Consider the following 18,686-nt stretch of genomic DNA (forward strand, 5'->3'; position numbering starts at 1 on the left):
AACAAGTGCTCAGGGTGAGAAAAAACCTCAGCCCGTGCTGGGACTGCGCTTCCCACCCCATCCACAGGGAATGTGCCTCTGGAAAATGAGCACTTCCTTCCCAATGAATCCAGGAGCTTTTCCTCCCTTAAGGAAACACATCCTCTGGGACCAGGCTGGGAAGTGACACAACCAAGAGACTCCAGCGTTGGCTTTGGATCCCGGGAATGTCCAGCACAGGGAATCTGCCAGGTTTTGGGACGTGGCCACTCCATGCCACGCCTTGGGCAGGAAATGGGATGAACTAAAGAAGACAAATGAAATATTGCATGGGAAAGGAAATACCCAGAGCACATTCCCAGCCTGAGGAATTCCTCTGGGAGCTAAGGAAGGCTCAGAACTCAGAGTTCTGACCCCACCTGGACACACCCAAGGCTCTGGAAGTGCTGAAGGGAGAAGCCCAATTAAAAATCTTCCCTCTGGAGTGATTTTATGATGTGCTGCTGTACCAGAAGGAATATGAGACATGGAATGCGGGAATGTGGCCCCAAGACTGCTTGGTTTTCACCCACTGGATGTTCAACATATATTTTTCCCAGTTTCCAGAGCTCCCTGGCCATCAGGATTTTGTTGGGATCATCATTCCCTCTGTCCATACACAACTTTGATTCCTGTCAGACCGAAGCCAAGCGGTGCTACCGAGCTCTGAGTTACAAAATCAGGGTTTTATTCTGCACCTCTGGGGAGAATTCCATCCCACTCATGTTTTTCTGGATGCTGATTCCAGCGACTCCACTTTCATCCAGATCAATTTGCTCTTTATTAGTCATCAATTCACTTGACTCATACAAATAAGGGCCCTTTTTGCAGCAGGAGAATGAAGTCAAAGGCAAAAAGAATAAAAAGACTTGGCTGGGTTTAGCCAAAAAGAGAGCAAGAAATGTAAAATAATCTTGTAAATGCTTAAAAAACCAAGAAATGAAGAACTAAAAATCAGCACGAAAAGAAATCATCATTATGATACATAAAATGCAGGGTAAAAATAAAAATAAGATCAGGCAGAGTGAGTTAAAGGCATCAGTTCAATGGAAAAGAATTGACTGGGCTCTAGAGCATCATGTGAAACTAAAGCAGAGCTGGACTTAACTGAGTTGTTTCCTCATTCAATAATAAAACATGATCAAGGGTTTTGATTCAAAAGAATTTTGTTATATCAGAGGCACAGAGTATCTAGCAAAAACCAGAAACTGGCCAAAATTTTCCTCTGGAAGAAATTCTTTGCAATCACATTTACAGAGGGAGGAGAGAGTGGTAGAGTTTAATGTACAACACAAAAAGTTCATGGTAAGTAAGACAGTGCCAGTTTCACGGGAAAAAGGCCTTTTTCTCTCCTGGAACGTTAATTCAGTGATGAAAAAAAGCTCTGAGCTCTGCAGCAAAAACACCTGGAGCAGAAAATTTGATAAAGGAATTATTTCGACTGCTGAATTTCCTGGTAACAATTAATAAAGGCCCAAGACCAAAACTGATGAGTGCTATTAACACTGTCATTAATCTTCTCTTCCACATGGCCAAGATTATGTTAAACTCGATTTACTCTAAATGAAAATTATCTCCTTCATCCCAGTTGCAGTATTTTGGACCTCTTCCCTTTGGTCCTCATTTTTTTCCATACAGAATTATGGCATCTTGCCCTGATACATTTGTTTTCCCTCAAGCCCAAGTCTGAAACACTTCGATAATTCCAAGAGACCCAACGCAAATATCCCAAAAAACCCTCCCTAAATGAGACACTCCCAATATTCCTCAGTAGCAGAAGGAAAATAAGAAAATATATTATTATTGGTTTTTTATTATTATTATTATTGTTGTTGTTGTTATTATTATAAGACAATGGGACCTCAGGGCTTCCTGAGCAGGTTTTCCCCAGGATCCATTTGGGATTTCTGGGGATAGAACCCAGCTGGTTCTGTGCTATGTCTCCAGGAGAGCTCAGCCAGCTCTCCACAGCATTTTTACATGAAAATAAAGGGATTTTGGCTGCCCTGCCCTACCATCTGTGCAGAATTCCTCCATGGAGTGCCACCTCCCAAGCAGTGAACCATCACATCCCAGCAAAGCAACTCCATGGCACGGAAAAAGTCCATTTTCTACTTTTGTAAATGGAATCTTTACAAAGTCTCTGTGCAGCAAAAATGGGAAATCTGCTGTGAGGTGATGGAGAATGGAGCAATGTTTAATGAAAGATCTGTAAGCACCTTTCATTATTGTGGAGAACAATTCCATTAAGGCCTGGATCCCATCCCTTGATGTTTCATTGTGGAGCCAGCATCTGCCATTAATTGGTTTTTCCACCTTTCCCTCTTTTGTTTCCAGAACATTTTAGCTACAGTGACTTTTAATTCCTTATAGCGAACAGTGACCAGCAGGAGAATGGACTGAAAGATTCCAGAGGAGGAGTTTTACACTGGAAGGATGACTTGGATGATCTCAGGGCAGTGTTGGACAGTGGGTACTTCCCAACAGTATCCCACAGGGATAAAGGGCTCATCCTGAAGGAGAGCACAGCACTGGCATTCCCAGCAATATCCCACAGGGATAAAGGGCTCATCCTGAAGGAGAGCACAGCACTGGCATTCCCAGCAATATCCCACAGGGACAAAAGGGCTCATCCTGAAGGAGAGCACAGCACTGGCATTCCCAGCAATATCCCACAGGGATAAAGGGCTCATCCTGAAGGAGAGCACAGCACTGGCATTCCCAGCAATATCCCACAGGGATAAAGGGCTCATCCTGAAGGAGAGCACAGCACTGGCATTCCCAGCAATATCCCACAGGGATAAAGGGCTCATCCTGAAGGAGAGCACAGCACTGGCATTCCCAGCAATATCCCACAGGGATAAAGGGCTCATCCTGAAGGAGAGCACAGCACTGGCATTCCCAGCAATATCCCACAGGGATAAAGGGCTCATCCTGAAGGAGAGCACAGCACTGGCATTCCCAGCAATATCCCACAGGGATAAAGGGCTCATCCTGAAGGAGAGCACAGCACTGGCATTCCCAGCAATATCCCACAGGGATAAAGGGCTCATCCTGAAGGAGAGCTTGCTTTGGAAAGCAGAGACAGAGAGGCTCCAAAGGCAGTGGTGACTCCTGATCAAGGCATGGATACCACAGGAGTTTCCGGGGCCAGAACCCTTTCTCTTGAAGAGCTGTTTTTCCCACTTTCAGGCTCCAGCAGCTGCCCCATTCCTGTGCTGTGAAGAAGGAGCAGGAGTCCCTACTCCTCCCAGTCCAGCACCAATTCCAAGGAATAACCCTGGAGCCCCCAGCTCTCCCCAGGAGCTCCGGTCAGGAGCAATCCCTATCCCAGAGCCGGGCACACATTCCAGGCCATGGCTTTGCCCTCACATCCCATGGATTACCTTGGGAAGCTCCTCAATCTGGTTGGCATCGAGGTAAAGCTCCTCCAGGGTCCGCTCGAAGCTGAAAACCTCCTTTGGCACCTGCTGCAGGCCACAGTGGGAATAATCCAGCACGGAGACGATCTCCTCCTCCCCACGGAAACACCGGCACGGCACCAGGCGGCCGATGATTTTCCTTTTGGTTGTCATCTCCAAGCAGCATACTGAGGGAAAAAGGGAGGAAAAGCAGGACTGTGACACCAGCAGCATTCGGGGGAATGTTCCTGGGAATTATTCTCCGGATTGAGGTTCATTAAAACCAGTTTTCCTGAGGGATATCCGGAGTCTGCACTGCGCAGTTCTTGTGGTGCCTTTCTGGAATGAAAAGGTGGGATTTGCCAGTGGAATGACCAAACCTCAATCCTGCAGCTGTTCCCCACTCTGGGACAGAAGGGAACACGCCAAGCCCAGCCACAAGCACGTGTTTATGGGAAAATGAGCTGTGGGGAGCCACAAAACCCAAACCCATCCATGGAAGCCCCGAGCCAAGGCTGGTCCCCAGCCCAGCGGGAAGTGAGCCCCAGCCTGGGCTCAGGTGGGGTCACCTGGGTCGGATTCCCTTGGGAAAGGGGCATTATCCCTGGATCCCCCACAGCAGCAGGGCTCCAGCAGCTTCCACAGGCTCCCGAAGCAGCTGAGGAAAGCAGGAACGGAATCCTTGGCTGCTGTGCAATCCCAAACCATTCCTGCTCCTCCCGTGCCACCGCGCTCTGCTGGAAACCCTGAGAAGGGGTTTAGCAAAATCCATTCCTTTTTCTGCACTGAAATACACACCCAGGAAGTTCTCCCAAACTTCTCCCACCCTCGATCCCAGGGCTGCAGACCCTTCCTCACCCCCAGTGCGTGTGAGCACCCCTAACTCAGTGAGTAACCCTACACAGAGCCCTACTCCTCGTCACTGCAACAAAACCACTTCAGGATGGAGAGAACACTCCAAAAGCAGATTTGGAACACGTCAAGCAGTCCCTAAAGCCATCCTGGAGTTATTTAAACATTATGGATACATCAGGCTGTCCTGAAATGTATTTACCACAAAGACAAGGAGGGCTCAAGCCTCAACTCCCATTTTCCAAACCACTTCAGTGTTTTGAGTTATATTTGGGGGGAAAAAAGCACTAAATCAGTCCAAAAAAAGCAAAATAAGGTTTTTGCAGGAAGCACCAGTATGGAATGGAAGGATCTGGGCTACAATCGAAAAGAGTAGAATTTCATGCCCTGTGGGCTTGTGGTAATTAAACCTTTTATTAATTTCAGCGTTATTAATTCCTACCCTGGACTAATTCCAGCTTTGGTAATTACACTTTCCTTCCCTACATTTTGTTCTCTCCTGATGTTCAGGGATCCTTTTCTTGGTGCTGGTGGCTGCTCATGGAAAAGGATCAGTCCAGGAGCCACCCCCTGGATGAGCTGAGTGTAGGACACAGCAGCTGGATCCATTCCTTAATCCTGCAAGGGATTCCTCTCCCACTCCTCCTGGAAACACCAGAGCCTGGTGCTTTTCCCCATTTAACTCTGGGGAAAATGGTAATTCCCCACAGCTGAGTCCTGGAGGTCATTGCCCCACATCCCACGTTAAATAGGAAGATCAGACCCTCAAAAAGAGCTGGAAAATCAGATTATTTCTTGAATAAAGGCAGATAAATGAGGAGAGCAGCAGAAATAGAACCTGCTCCTTTTCAGCTCCAGCGAGCAGCTCATTAGCAGTACCTGGAGTTCATTGTCATATAAAGAAAATCCTTCATCTGAGGAAAATGGGAGCTCCATGGAAATCAATTACAGTAAAATACAATCCCTTCCCAATTAATGGATCTTTTGTGCAGGAAAACACGAATCCCTGTTTAGCAGGAGTCACAGGAGAAGTCATTTCCCTCACCTGCTGGAAAGACAGAGAAAACTGCTGCATGTTCACCCAGCTGATTTAAGGGTGGGATGAAACAGCTCAGCAAATTCCAGCATTCCAAGGATCTTGGAACAAGACAGAACAATTCCTTTTCTTCATCTCAAAAGCTTTATCCCCTGCAATGGGCCTGCACACGAGGAGATGCACCCAGAGGGCAGGGATAGGTGGGATACTGGGAAGGAATTCCAGGCTGGGAGGGTGGGGAGGGGCTGGAATAGAATTCCCAGAGCAGCTGTGGCTGCCCCTGGATCCCTGGCAGTGCCCAAGGCCAGGCTGGAGCAGCCCAGGGCAGTGGGAGGTGTCCTGGCCATGGCAGGGGTGGGATGGGATGAGCTTTGTGGTCCCTTCCAACCCAACCATTCCACAATTCTGGGATCTCCTGAAGAGTCAAGCAGGGGGTGTAGAAGAGAGGTGGTGACAATGCTGCTGCAAAAGGTCCAGAAGTTGCCTCTGTGTAACTGGCAGCATAAATCAATTTCTAATTTGCTGTTCTGCAGGATACATTCATGATGGATTTAATTTTTCTCCTAAACAAGTTTTCCATGGAACACTCCACGGAAGCGTTGGTGTCTCGGGGAGCTGCTGCAGTGCCACGGTGAATAACCAGAGTCCAAATTCAACCCAGCAGGGTCTGGGATGTCAGGGCCCAGCCTGAGCTGTCTGACTGGGCAGCAAACCCCAAATCCCTCCCGCTCTTCCAATCCCATTCAGAAAACTCCAAGAAATCCCAGCTGCAGGGATCTGGCAGAGCCAGAAAGTTACAGAGAAATCCTGAACATCGAGAACTTGGAAGTGTGAATGGGAGCATGGCAGGGCTGGAATGAGCAGTAAAGCGCTGCCAGAGGGTTCAGAAAACGGGGATTATTTCCAGAGCAGCAGGGAATTCTCTCCAGTGCCTCCTTTGTCACACACCTCACACAAGGGACGGCTTCTCTGCTCCTGTTTTCTTTCTCTTACTAGCAGCACAATCAACACCATTAACATGGAATTTCTTCCCAGTGTCCCACCTCAATCTCCAATAAAGAATCCAGTCTGAATCTCCCCTTCTTTAAAGCACATCCCTCTGTTCTCCAAATCCCATAAAACGTGTTTGGGAAGCAGGAGCCCTTTCTGGAGCATTCACCAGGATTCCTGGGAGGTGTTCCAGGGTAGCTGCTCCTCCCTCTGACTTAGGGAAGGTGCTGGGAGTTTCCCAGTTTGCTCCAATACCCCAGAATTTGGATTTTCTCTGCCAAAAGAGATTTGATAACCGGAACTACACATGAGGAAAGGAACAAAGCTGAGTTTAAGGTTGGAATTAAAAGGCAGACAATCCTCGAATTTCCTTCAGCCCAAAGCCTCTCCCCCATGGATATTCTCCTGGCACTGGGCAGACATCCACTTTTATTTCCTTTCTTCCCTTTAATTAATTCTGTGGGCTGCCTGGCTGATTTCCACAGTGTCCAGTTCCAGTCTGGGTCACTGCAATAATTAGGGAACTTCAAAGCTCTCGGAGTCATCTTCATTTGCAGCACCCCACTGCAATTAGAAACACAACCCTGTCAATAATTCAGAGCTTTGAAGGAGGAGGAAGATTCTCTCTGCATTTACAACCACGTGGAACCTTTCCACAGCTTCGCCACCTCCTCACCCAGCTTCTTGTTTTTAATTTGCTGCTCACCTTTCCGTGAGCTGCAGCTTTGTGGGCACCAGCTTTGCACGAAACTGGGAGTTTTTAGCACTTTGTTTCTTTGCTCTGTGAGCTGTGCAGCTCTCACCACCTCTACCTTGTATTCTTTATCCCAAACTTTTGTCTCCAGCCATAATCTCGTGCTTGTGACACGGGAACTGTGCTTATGTAAGCTCTTACATCAGTCCTTGCTGCTGCTTTGCATTTCCTCCCCATTTTCCCGTTCAGAAAAGGCCTCTGATGAGGGGTAATCTGCTTATTCTCCGCCTGGAAAGCAGCACTGCCCTTCCTGAAAAATCTGCTTGAATCCCCATAAGATATCCAGATGGGAAGGAGCATTCCAAGCCTGGATCCTGCCCCTCTGCCCTGCCCAGGTGAGACCCCACCTGCAGAGCTGCCCCAGCCCTGGGGCATGGGAAGGACCTGGAGCTGCTGGAGGGAGCCCAGAGGAGGCACCAGGATGGTCACAGAGGTGGAGCAAGGGGGACAGGACACAGGGAATGGCTTCCCAGTGCCAGAGGGCAGGGCTGGATGGGATCTTGGGCAGGAATTGTTCCCTGGGAGGGTGGGCAGGCCCTGGCACAGGGTGCCCAGAGCAGCTGGGGCTGCCCCTGGATCCCTGGCAGTGCCCAAGGCCAGGCTGGACATTGGGGCTGGGAGCAGCCTGGGACAGTGGGAGGTGTCCCTGCCATGGCAGGGGTGGAATCTTCGATGTCCCAAAAAAACATCGGAGTGGATTGGTCACAGGTTGGACTCAATGACCTTGGAAGGCTTTTCCAGCCTCACTAATCCTGGGATTCTCCACTGGAAGTCACTCTATTCGATTGAAGTTACACTTTTCCACACCCTGTTCAGAAGCAAGCAGCACTTTCTCCCAAACCTCCCCCCAGAGCTGGATGAGGGAGGCAGGAATGTCGCTGTTCCTAACTGGAAACACAAAATTAGGGATTTATCCAGGTTGTATAATTGTTAATAGTCTTCATTAATCTGCCTGAAAAGATTAAGAAACTCTGGCTCTGAAGTCACAACAACAGAATTATTAGGGAGCTTCCAAAGGGGAATTGGTCTCATCAAAGAGAGGGGTGTGAAATATTATCTGAATTGTTTTCCTGCACAGAAATTCCCAGATAAGCAGCATATCTCCCCCAGAAACGCCATTTAATGCAGATAATTGAATTCTCTTCATTATGTCCCCATTACAATGGTCTGTGCTCAGGTTCCCATTCAGATTTGGCTAATCCTAAAGTAAAATAACCAAGCATGAAGAATCAGATTTCAGCCTTTGTCTCCCGGGAATATTAATGAGGGAAAGTTTCCCTGGCTTTGCTACAAGTCCCGGGAGGTCCCTTGGGACCTCAACACCTTGAGATGTGGGAAAGGTGCAGAGGAGGGTAAAGTAAAATTGAAGAATTATTTCCACAGAGTATCAGTTTTGAATGCCCAGAGCTCATCCCTTTGGGATATAAAGGCAAATCTTTATCTTTCCTGGTAAGATATTCATTGATTCCAAAGGTTACTGTTGGCCTCGCCTTGGAACTCCTCAAGGAGCTTTCCTGAGTAAGGGTTTTTTGGATAATCCGAGGTGATGATGACTCCAGTTGCAAGGACATTTTAGTGACAGCAAAAGCAGTGCTTGGGGTTGGTTTGATGATTAAAAATCTGTGTCCTGTTCTCCCCACGGACAATTTCTGCATGACCTCAAGGAAAACCCCCGATTCTTTTTATAGAAGTGACAGAATTCCAGCAATTTGTTGCACATTAGTGACACATGTTCAAAATTAATCATTATGCTCTTAATTGCTAGAAATTCCAATCACTTTGACAGCTCACCCTGCAGACATTTCAGCAGGAGAGAATCCCAACAAACAAGAGACATTTCTTTGGGAAGTGTGCTGTCTGGAAATCAGGGAATTTACATTTCTGCTTGGATCTTCGATGTCTCGCAGCTTTTATTTGAAGTAATCCTTTAGTTTAAGAGATTATCTGCTGTGAAATTTGGGATGAAATGGGCTTTATTTGCTGCTTTATGGAGCGGTGGCTGGAAGTGCTCTCCAAAGGAAGAGCAGAGAAAATCATTTACCTGCTAAGGGCACCACGGAAACAAAGTGGGATTTGAGGAGGAACAACAGAACTTCCACTAAGTCTGGGTTTCTTCCTCACAGGATCCTACAGAATCCCCAATTACTTTCCAGTGGTTTCCATCACAATCCAGCTGCATTATTGCTGACACGATAATCAGCTCAGCAGGATTGCAGCAGCAGAAGCGGGGGCATTCCGCTGAGCTGGCAGGGTGGCAGTGCCAGGGAGGGGAACGGGAGCCACAAACTGCAGCCAGGACAGGAAGTTTTAATTGAGAGCCACAACTGTGACTCACAATGAGAGCTGATCCTCTGGCACAGATGTGGAATCACAGAACCCTGGAATTGTACGGTTGGAAAAGATCTTTTAGATCAGCGAGTTCAGCTGTCACCCAGCAGCCCTGGCCGTGTCCCCAAGTGCCACATCCACACATTCCTCGAGCACCTCCAGGGATGGGCACTCCAAACCTCCCTGGGCAGCCCCTGCCAAGGCCTGGCCACCCTTTCCATGCAGAAATTCCTGCTGGTGCCCACCCTGCCCCTCCCCTGGCCCAGCCTGAGGCCGTTCCCTCTCCTCCTGTCCCTGTTCCCTGCCAGCAGAGCCCGACCCCCCCGGCTGCCCCCTCCTGTCAGGGACTTGTGCAGAGCCACAAGGTCCCCCCGGAGCCTCCTTTGCTCCAGGCTGAGCCCCTTTCCAGCTCCCTCAGGAATTCTCCAGCCCCTTCCCAGCTCCCTCAGCCTCTCCTGGGGCTCCAGCCCCTTCCCAGCTCCCTCAGCCTCTCCTGGGGCTCCAGCCCCTTCCCAGCTCCCTCAGCCTCTCCTGGGGCTCCAGTCCCTTCCCAGCTCCGTTCCCTGCCCTGGACACACTCCAGCCCCTCGGGGTCTCTCTTCTCCTGAGGGATGAGGGACCTCTCCCTTCCTCCCTGTCCCTGCTGCCTCTCTCCCATGGGATGGGACATCCACACTGGAGCAGGTATTACTGCAGTTCCAAACAGGAGATCAAGCTCATTTCTGTATTTCCCAAACCTCTGGAATACCCAGAACAAACTGCCTGGAAAATGTGTCGCTCTCTCCCTGGGGGAAATGTTCCCATCCTGTCACAGAACCTTTTCCTTTCTGAACAGAACAGGGATTTTTGAACAATTAAAAATTCCAGTTCTGATCCCATGCCAGCTTTTCTGCCAAGCTCCACCAACTGCACCTTGAGAGAGTTTCTATCCCACAAGGTCCCCATTCCTACAGATATTCCCACTATTTCCCAGCTGTCATTTACCTTCTTTAACCTTCTCTGCTCTTCCAGTTATTCCCCAGCAATAATTCTCACCTGGGCCATCCTCTCCTTCCTTCCCCATCCCACTGCTCCTTGATTCCCTCCCTCCACGCATCCCATTCCAAGCACAGCTCCCACTCTGGACCCCTCCCCTGGCTCACACCCTCTTCCCTCAGCTCCCCAAACTCCACATCTGGGTTTAAAGTTCTGCACCACCACAGTTATTCCCAATAATCAGGCTGCCTTTCTGCCCTGTGGGATTATCCTTTCTTTGCCATGGAATTACCCTCTCTTCTAGGAATTCCTACGGAAACATTCCATTGCCCTGCACAAGCAGGGGATTTCGTTCTTCCCATTGTTCACTCCCAACTCAAAACTTTTCCCTGCTCACTCCACTCCTTATATTTTGACAAAAAGCATAAAACCTTTTACTGTCCACCAGTTCCTCCTTGTCCTGTTATTCCACCCCTCTCCTGGCTGTGGATGCAGTGCTGGAAGCTGCCCCCATGGCTGTTTATAAATGGGATTATGGGAATGCCAAAGTCTGTGGCTGTACAGGGAATGTCAGCACCAGGGAAATCTCAAGGGCAGAATTCCCACAAGCAGCTGTGGAAAATTGGTTCCTTGAACATGAGCAAATGATTTTACATTAAGCCCGACATTTATCCCCATAAACACCTCATTATCCAGGAATTCCTGAGCCTGTCTCCTCTGTATTTCAGTGGATAGCATGGAATCCTGGAATGGGAGGGACCTCAAAGCCCATCCAGTGCCACCCCAGCCATGGGCAGCGACACCTTCCATGATCCCAGGCTGCTCCAAACCCCAATGTCCAGCCTGGCCTTGGGCACTGCCAGGGATCCAGGGGCAGCCTCAGGTTGCCCAGACAATGTTCTTTCATAAAAGGAAAGAACTGGCAAGTGGTTCCCTGAAACTGGATTTCACTTCCCTAAGGAAATCTGTGGCACGTCCTCACTTCCTTCCCGTATCCCGGTTTTTAACACTCCGATGCCTCCCGCTCTTTCGTGGTTCAAACAAATTTTGCCAGGGTCAGTTCCCCCATCGAAGGGAGATGAATTCAGAACTCAGAGCTCAGAGCTCAGCACAGCCTCTCTGGCTGAAATTCAACCCTCTCCTTGTTCTGAGGGGGGATCTGGAAACAGGAGGCTCCCAACCCTTCCCATGGCACCGTCGGAGTCACCCCCAGAGCAGCTGCCCTTGGACAAGGAAATGGGAGATTCCAGGGCAGCTCCAGGACGGCTCCTCCCTGCTCCCAAGAAATGATTGTGCCAGAAAGCCTTGGCTGGATAAATTTGGGAAAACAAAGCCCTCCCTGCTTCAAAGAACAACAAACGAGAGCTGTGCAGGGCCAGAAGCTGGAGCTGGACGATCCCTGTGGGTCTGTTCTGACTCAGGAGATCGATTCCGTGATTTTATTGCATGACACAAACCCAGCTTCCATTTCTAACAACAAAGTGAAAATAAAGCGTTGATACTGAGCACTTTGTGGCTGTAAACTCCTTATCCAAGGCCAGCTACCAGCAGCCAGTTGCTCTCCAAACTGCACACAGAGGTCACTCCGGTGTTTCAGCTGGAACATCTCCAGGGTCAGGGGATTAAGGAGCAGGGATAATGGCAAAAATGTTCAAGGACATCATGGAAAAGCAGGAAGTCTGCTGGGATGGCTGCAGAATCCAGGATGAGCGAGGTTGGAAAAGACCTCCAGGGTCATCGAGTCCAAGCTGTGCCCGATGCCCACCTTGTCACCGAGTGCCACATCCTTGGACACCTCCAGGGATGGGTACTCCAGCCCCTTCCAGAGCCTGACCACCCTTTCCATGAGGAAATCCATCAGCAGAGGGCTCTAGAACTACACTCTCCCAAATATCCTGCTCCATGATTAATCTGTCCCAGTTTTTTTTTAGGCAATTAACATGCTGTTCTTCTGGTACAAATGTTCTGTAAAAAAACTCTCACAGCTGAGCTGTCAAACACTGAAATTCAGTGCTTTGGAATGTCAGGTTTTTAACAAAGTCCCGGAGTTTGGAAAGTATAATCAGAACTTTAATGCCCAATTATGCAATCCTAGCAATGACTTTCTCAGGGGAATTTTATCGCTCGTGCTGTAAACTGGGAGCAGCCACCAGAACTGCACCAAATCGTTCCACTCCGGGAATAAAAGTGCTGCATTCCTAAGGGGAGGGAACAGCAGAGCTTTGGGAATTGCAGGTGTGGACAGAACAGCTCTGGAAGACTTTGGCACATCCTTTTCCTTCAGCCACAGTGATTTGCTTTGGGATTTTTTTTTACTATTTCCCTTGTTTAGCCTAAGCTTTCCAACAAAACATATGGATTTTCCTTGTCTCAGCTGGTTTAGTTTAGGCTGAGGCTCCTCCCCAGAGCAATCACAACAAGTGCTGGATGTCCAGAGCCACAGCCTGGAGCCAGATTAAAAAAACATGGACAAAACCCTTGGATAAATTTACCGTCCACCCACCTGCTGCATTCAGCCTTAGCTGGATAAAGGCACCGAGAGCCTTTGGGCTTTTGCTTTTTTGGGAGCAACTTAAAAATAACCACCAAATTTCCATTTCCAGCCTGCTCTGGTGACTCCAGCAAAGGAGTTCAAGCCTGGCCCAAAGGCATGGAGCTCTAATCCAGAGGGAAGGGAAATAGGGAATTTCCCATCCTGGGCTGAATGAGGATTTTATGGGTATTTTCTGTGGCGGTTATCAAATACTGAACTGTTTGGACAACCACAAACCAAAGCAAAGCCAAAATCATCCAAAATCATCCAAATCAAGCTGGAAGGTTCTGCCCAGATGTGCCTGGAATTTCAGCCGTAATACTCCCAGCAAAGCTTGGAATGTTGTTACAATCTCCTCCAAATCCCAGCTTACAAAGCTCAAGTTAATTCTGACAGGAATTGCCAATTTTATCATTTCCAGAGTAAAACCCTCAAACAGGTGCATTTTGTAAAGATTTAGCTCAGTTTTTTGAACGGCACCAATCTCCTGTTTCCCAGATCCTTTCCCAGAACCGAGCTGAGCAATCCCTGTTTGTCATTCCCACAGTGCAAGCACAGGAACGGAGGCTTTTCCCAGAGCTTTTCTAAATTCATCGGGACAGCCGATGCATCCATCAGTTTATTTCCATGTAAATGATCCCAGCCACCTTTCTACTGATAATGGTGAAAAAAAAAGGTGTGGATCAATGTCCCCACAGCAGCACAAGGTCCCCAGCTCCTCCTCCAGTGCTCCTCGACATTTGCCAATCGTCTCTGGCTGCTGCCAAAACACTTCCTTTATTCTTAGATGATATTATTTATATTTATTATTCTATCTAATGCTCGTTTTTGTTGAAATATCTCTCACAGATTGGTAGTTTAGCAGCTGTGAGACACTTTGTCCCTTCTCAGTCCACGTGGATTCTCTTCGGGAGACCTGGAGGAGGCAGTGGGAAGGGCTCCCGTGCGGAATGTGGATGTCACCTCCAAAAAGCAATAAAATCCAGCCAAAATACACTGAATTATGTCCATTAAAGCCCTTAGAGCTGGGTGACTCCAAGACAACCCTGAACTTTCTGATTTACTACAGGCAGTGAGCTCTTACAGCTCGGCAATGATTCTGTTAATATTTAATTAAACACATCCCTTCTTTGAGCTCTAGAATGGCAAAATAAACATTCAGTCCCTCCACGGCCTAAACCAGACAAACTCATCCTATCAGGACTTAATTTAAAAGAAAGAAAAGGATTCTCCTAAAACCAGAATTATTTCCCAGCCATGCATTGACTGGGAAGTCAAGATCCATGAGAGGAGTGTGGCTGCTCCATCCCGGGAGTGTCCAAGGCCAGGCTGGACAGGGCTTGGAGCACCCTGAGATGGTGGAAGGCGTCCCTGCCCATGGAATGGGATGGGATTTAAGGTCCTTGCAACCCAAAGCATTCCAGGATTCCGGGATTGAGCTGTAGGTGCTGCAGGGATTTCAGATCCCCAGAATTCCCACCTCCCAGCCTCTGACAGTTTTCCAGTGTTGTCATGCAAGGGAGGCACTTGCAGAAAACTCTTCTGCAGGAGCCACTGCAAAAACCAGGAAAAAGTATCCAGAAGCTCTTCTCAGCTTCTCAGGCTCAGCTTTGGGGTGAGATTCACTGATTGAAAGGCAGAAAACTGCAAACTGAGAAAGAAAATAAAAAAAGGATCTCACTGTGCTCAGTGTCAGCTGCCTGTGGGAAAAAAAATCCAGGGATCGGAAAATGAGGACAGGGATCAGAAAAAGAGGGAGAAAAGATCAGGGCTCTGGCCATTGCTTGAGTGGAGGGAAAATAAAGAGAATGTGGGGTGGGACATGAAAGAATCCAGAAAGGAATGAAAAAGCAGCAGCACTCAAGATGATCACAGAGAAGATGTGGGAACAGTGAGAGGTGGGATAGGTCGGGAAAAAAGCTGGACAAAAGCTTAGAAGGGAGCATTCAGTCCATAGAACACACCGGGAAGCAGCAGAGGTGTTCAGGGACAGCTCCATTGCCTCTGGATGCAGCAGCGACCCCCAGACCTTTCCATCCCCACCCAGAGGTGACCCCAGCTCCGTGGGATCCATCTGGATCAGGACTGCCCCGAGCCCAGCCCTGCCAGTGCCGCTGAACGGCGTCAGGAGCTGCACATGAACATCTGAATCTCAGCCTCGACCAGGGAAAAACATTTGGAACAGCTTGGAGTGAATCCCATTCCTCCCTCCCACCCAGGAAAACAGATGGCATCGGGAAGATGAACAACATCCTAACGCTCCGTGCGGCTGTTCCCAGGGAATAGAACCAGGGAGCACCGGAGCAGGGCACGGCAAGCGACTTTTCTGGGGAATTCTGAGGCCTCACCACGACTCCCAACCACCTCACCCCTCACCTGAGCCCCCCAACCCCAGCTCCAGGGTTCCTGCTCCTGGATGCGCCTCTTGGAATGTTCTTGGAGGCCTTCACTTCTCTGGAGTCTCTGGAGCTATTAATAACTGGCCTGGATTCATCCAGAGGCTATTTATTCCTCCTTCTCCTCTGCCAGTGGGCTCATTTATAGGGATGGACTGCATGGAAGGGAGACAAGTCCAGCAGAATGTGGGAATTCAGAGGGAACCCTAAAAACTGTCACAAAGTCACCAACACCAGGGGCACCCTTGTAGGAGCTTCCTTCTCTGGCTGTGTAAGGCATGAGCAAAGCAAATGTTCTAAAATCCCATTATTTCGATGAGAATTTGGGGGTTTAACCCTAAGGAAAAGGGCAGAACAGCAATAAAGTGAGGCTGGAAATGGTTTCTCTGTTGTCACCCCATTTGAGAGGGTGGCAGAGAGGACAGATCTCGACCCTCCCCAGTAGGGCACAGGGAAAAGCCAAGGGAACAGGCACAAGGAGCAGCGCTGGGAATTCTGACTAAAAATCAGGGAAGAAGTCTCACTTTCCAGTGGCTGATCCCAGAGCCTGAGGAAGCCGAGACCCTCTGCAGGACGAGCATCAAAGGCTGGGTTTAAAAAAGAGCTGGACCACAGCCTTTGCTCCTCCTGACTTTCCCCAAGGATCTGGGTTATCCACAGGTTCCCTTCTCCAAGTTCAGCCCACTGGAAATAGATTCAAGGCAAGGCAGAGTTCACTCTGAGCTCTCCTCTCCATCCTTTCATCACAGCGAGGTTCCTTGGAGTAAAAACATTCCACTTCTCCCAAAAGGTGCAAAAAATATCCCCATTCTTCTGCTCAGCACAAACGGAACAGAAAGACAGCAGCAACCATAGTTACAGAGTCTTTTAGAACATTAAATCTATAAAAATAGATAAAAACTGTATTTTAACCAGCTCGTTCCCTGCTCAGAAACCTGACAGCTTCCACCCTTGAACGCTTGCTTGCTTTAAACCCCATTTTTAATACTTATCTACAGCACATTCTGGAGTTCTCTCCTCACCCTCCAAATTCAAGTTTGAAACAAAGAGAGGAAAAAATAAATTCCAGCTCTGTGCATATTTTACATTTATTTCCTTCCTAGCTGTGAAATTCGGTGCTGCTGTTATGAAATTTAATCCCATTAGCCACGAAACTGGTGGTTCAGAGGCTCACAGGTTTCATCCTGCTCAACCAGCAGGTGCATTATTTTAATACTTTGGCATTCCAACTGCTGGCTATTGGCAGCTGCCAAAACCAGGCTGGAAGTGCTTTTGCTTGAAAACTTTTCAAACTGGAGAAATCTCCTGAAAAGGGGGGAATGTGTTTGGTGGAATGATGATCTCACACAGCCAGAAAAAAATGAATTCAGTAAAATTCAAATAACATTCAAAATGAGACAGAATGTTTCACTGAGATGATTTCTGATCCAAGCCATTTCCAGCATTTTCTCCTGGTTTAATCCTCTCCAACCGTGGATTAGTCCCACATTCAGGCAGAGATGAACAATAACATTCCACAGGTCCTTTCCCTTGATCATCTCCTGGCTCTACTGACCCCATCCAGGTCTAAATGTCCTGTGTATCCCAGGAATGACCCCAAGGAAGCTCCTCAGAGCTGGCATTGGCACTAAGAGGAAGTATAAGAATGTTAATTCAAATATTCCAAAATCTTTGGCCTTTTCCTACAAACCAGACATTTCTGCTCATCCCCTTTCCTCAATCCTTAATTTATCCCACAAAAAACAATGGGAAAGTTTGCAGCTGTGCCAGCAGATAAATTGGAGACAGGCTCCGTGCTTCCCTGACTCCATCCTGACGTTCAGAACCTCAGCACCCAGACAAGTGCTCCCTGCTGGGCCTGCCCTGTGCTCCTGGAACCCTCTGAGATCTCCCTCAAATCCCGCAACCCCATCCCAAAGGCTCTGTGACCCCATTCCAAGTACCACCCAAGGGGCTGCTGGGGACAGGATATCCCAGGAACACCCTGCTGGGTTTGTTCCCAGTAGGAAGAACGCTCAGCAGGTCCCTCTCGGACCCCTTCAGCTCTCTGGAAGGTGTGAACAGAACTTCCTGAATTATTTACACCGGACAAGCTGGCAATTTACTGGGAGTACAGAGGAGCGGAAAGGATTTGGGAAGAGACAACAGGAAAACAATTCCACAACCACGTGCAGGAATTACTCTGTGCCAGTTGTGTGTGTGTGAGGATGGAGGGAAATATTCCAGGGGAAAGTGGGCAACAGACCCTGGAAAATGGAATGCCAGCCGAGTTCCTCACCCACAGTGTTTTAAGCCACGTTTATCCCCATGGAAAGAAGCCTTGTGCCTGGGAGTCAAAGGAACTTGAGAGCTCTCCTGGAATCATGGAATGGTTTGGGATGGAAGGGATGTTAAAGTCATCCAGTGCCACCCCTGCCATGGCAGGGACACCTCCCACTGTCCCAGGCTGCTCCAAGCCCCAATGTCCAGCCTGGCCTTCAGCACCCCCTCAGCTCCACAGAGCAGAACTGGGATGGAATTTAATCCATGGAAGCTCTTGGTGTTGGAATTAGAGCTGCCGATGCTGGGCCAGGACTATTAAATTTTAATTTCTGATGAGTTGCACTGAGTCAAAGATACAAATAAACACTCACTGAAAGAGAGAGAAGCTGCAGTCTGGCAGTGCCTGGGATGAGCTGGGAGCTGCTGAACCAGGGCTGCGAGGTGCGTGAGCATCCACCGCGAACAGACGGAATTCTGAGGGAAGGATTTCACTTTGTCACTTCCCATGAGAGCAAAAAAGCGATTCTTTAGATGACAAAGAACCTGTCTTCTGCATTTAGAAGATGATTATAGGAGATGTCAGTCTGGCAGAGAAAGAAGTTCCTCCTGCTTTAGAACAAGTTTTTTCCTTGACATTTTCCTGAGTTAATTTTTTGCTTTTAGAGAATTTTTCTTCAGAGGAGCCATCAGTTTACAGACACAAAGCCAAAACCTGGCAGCTCTGCAAGGGCTGCAGGGAAGCACAAGGATATTCTTAAGGCTGGGTTGGACAGGGTTTGGAGTGGAAGGTGTCCCTGCCCACAGCAGGGGTGGAGCTGGATGGGCTCTGAGGCCCCTTCCATCCCAAGCCATTCCATGATTCCACGATTCTCCTGGGGCTCCCTTGTGTTTTCACAAAGGGCACCCAATCATTTTCCTGGTCGATGCCCATGGGCAGCAGCCTGACTGGATCCCACTGATTTCTTGCCTTGGGACACGAGGAGTTGCTCCAATGCTTTCCAAGGGATGTTGATGCACCTATAAAACAGTCTGGCCTGGCTTTTAATCCTAGAAAAACCATGGCAGCCTGGCACAATCCATGACTTCATGAGCCTGGGATTTTATCAGAGATCAGGGGGAGGCAAACAGAATATTCCCTCCT

At 48.6% G+C, this 18,686-nt stretch overlaps 1 protein-coding gene across 6 annotated transcripts in view; it reads right to left on the minus strand.

Annotated features, from left to right (window-relative positions):
• Positions 1-18,686, minus strand: part of LRRC7 (leucine rich repeat containing 7) — a 105,782-nt gene that overhangs the window by 57,099 nt on the left and 29,997 nt on the right. Inside the window, exon 2 of one of the 6 annotated variants that reach the window (XM_048312348.1) lies at positions 3,405-3,607. In XM_048312348.1, the coding sequence (XP_048168305.1) occupies positions 3,405-3,607 (203 nt within the window). Of the gene's footprint in view, positions 1-3,404; positions 5,518-18,686 lie in introns of those variants that run through there. The other 5 variants (XM_048312352.1, XM_048312347.1, XM_048312349.1 and 2 more) reach the window with 5 other exon arrangements.

The sequence above is a fragment of the Corvus hawaiiensis genome, chromosome 9 (assembly GCF_020740725.1).
Source record: "Corvus hawaiiensis isolate bCorHaw1 chromosome 9, bCorHaw1.pri.cur, whole genome shotgun sequence".
Taxonomy (NCBI): Eukaryota; Metazoa; Chordata; class Aves; order Passeriformes; family Corvidae; genus Corvus; species Corvus hawaiiensis.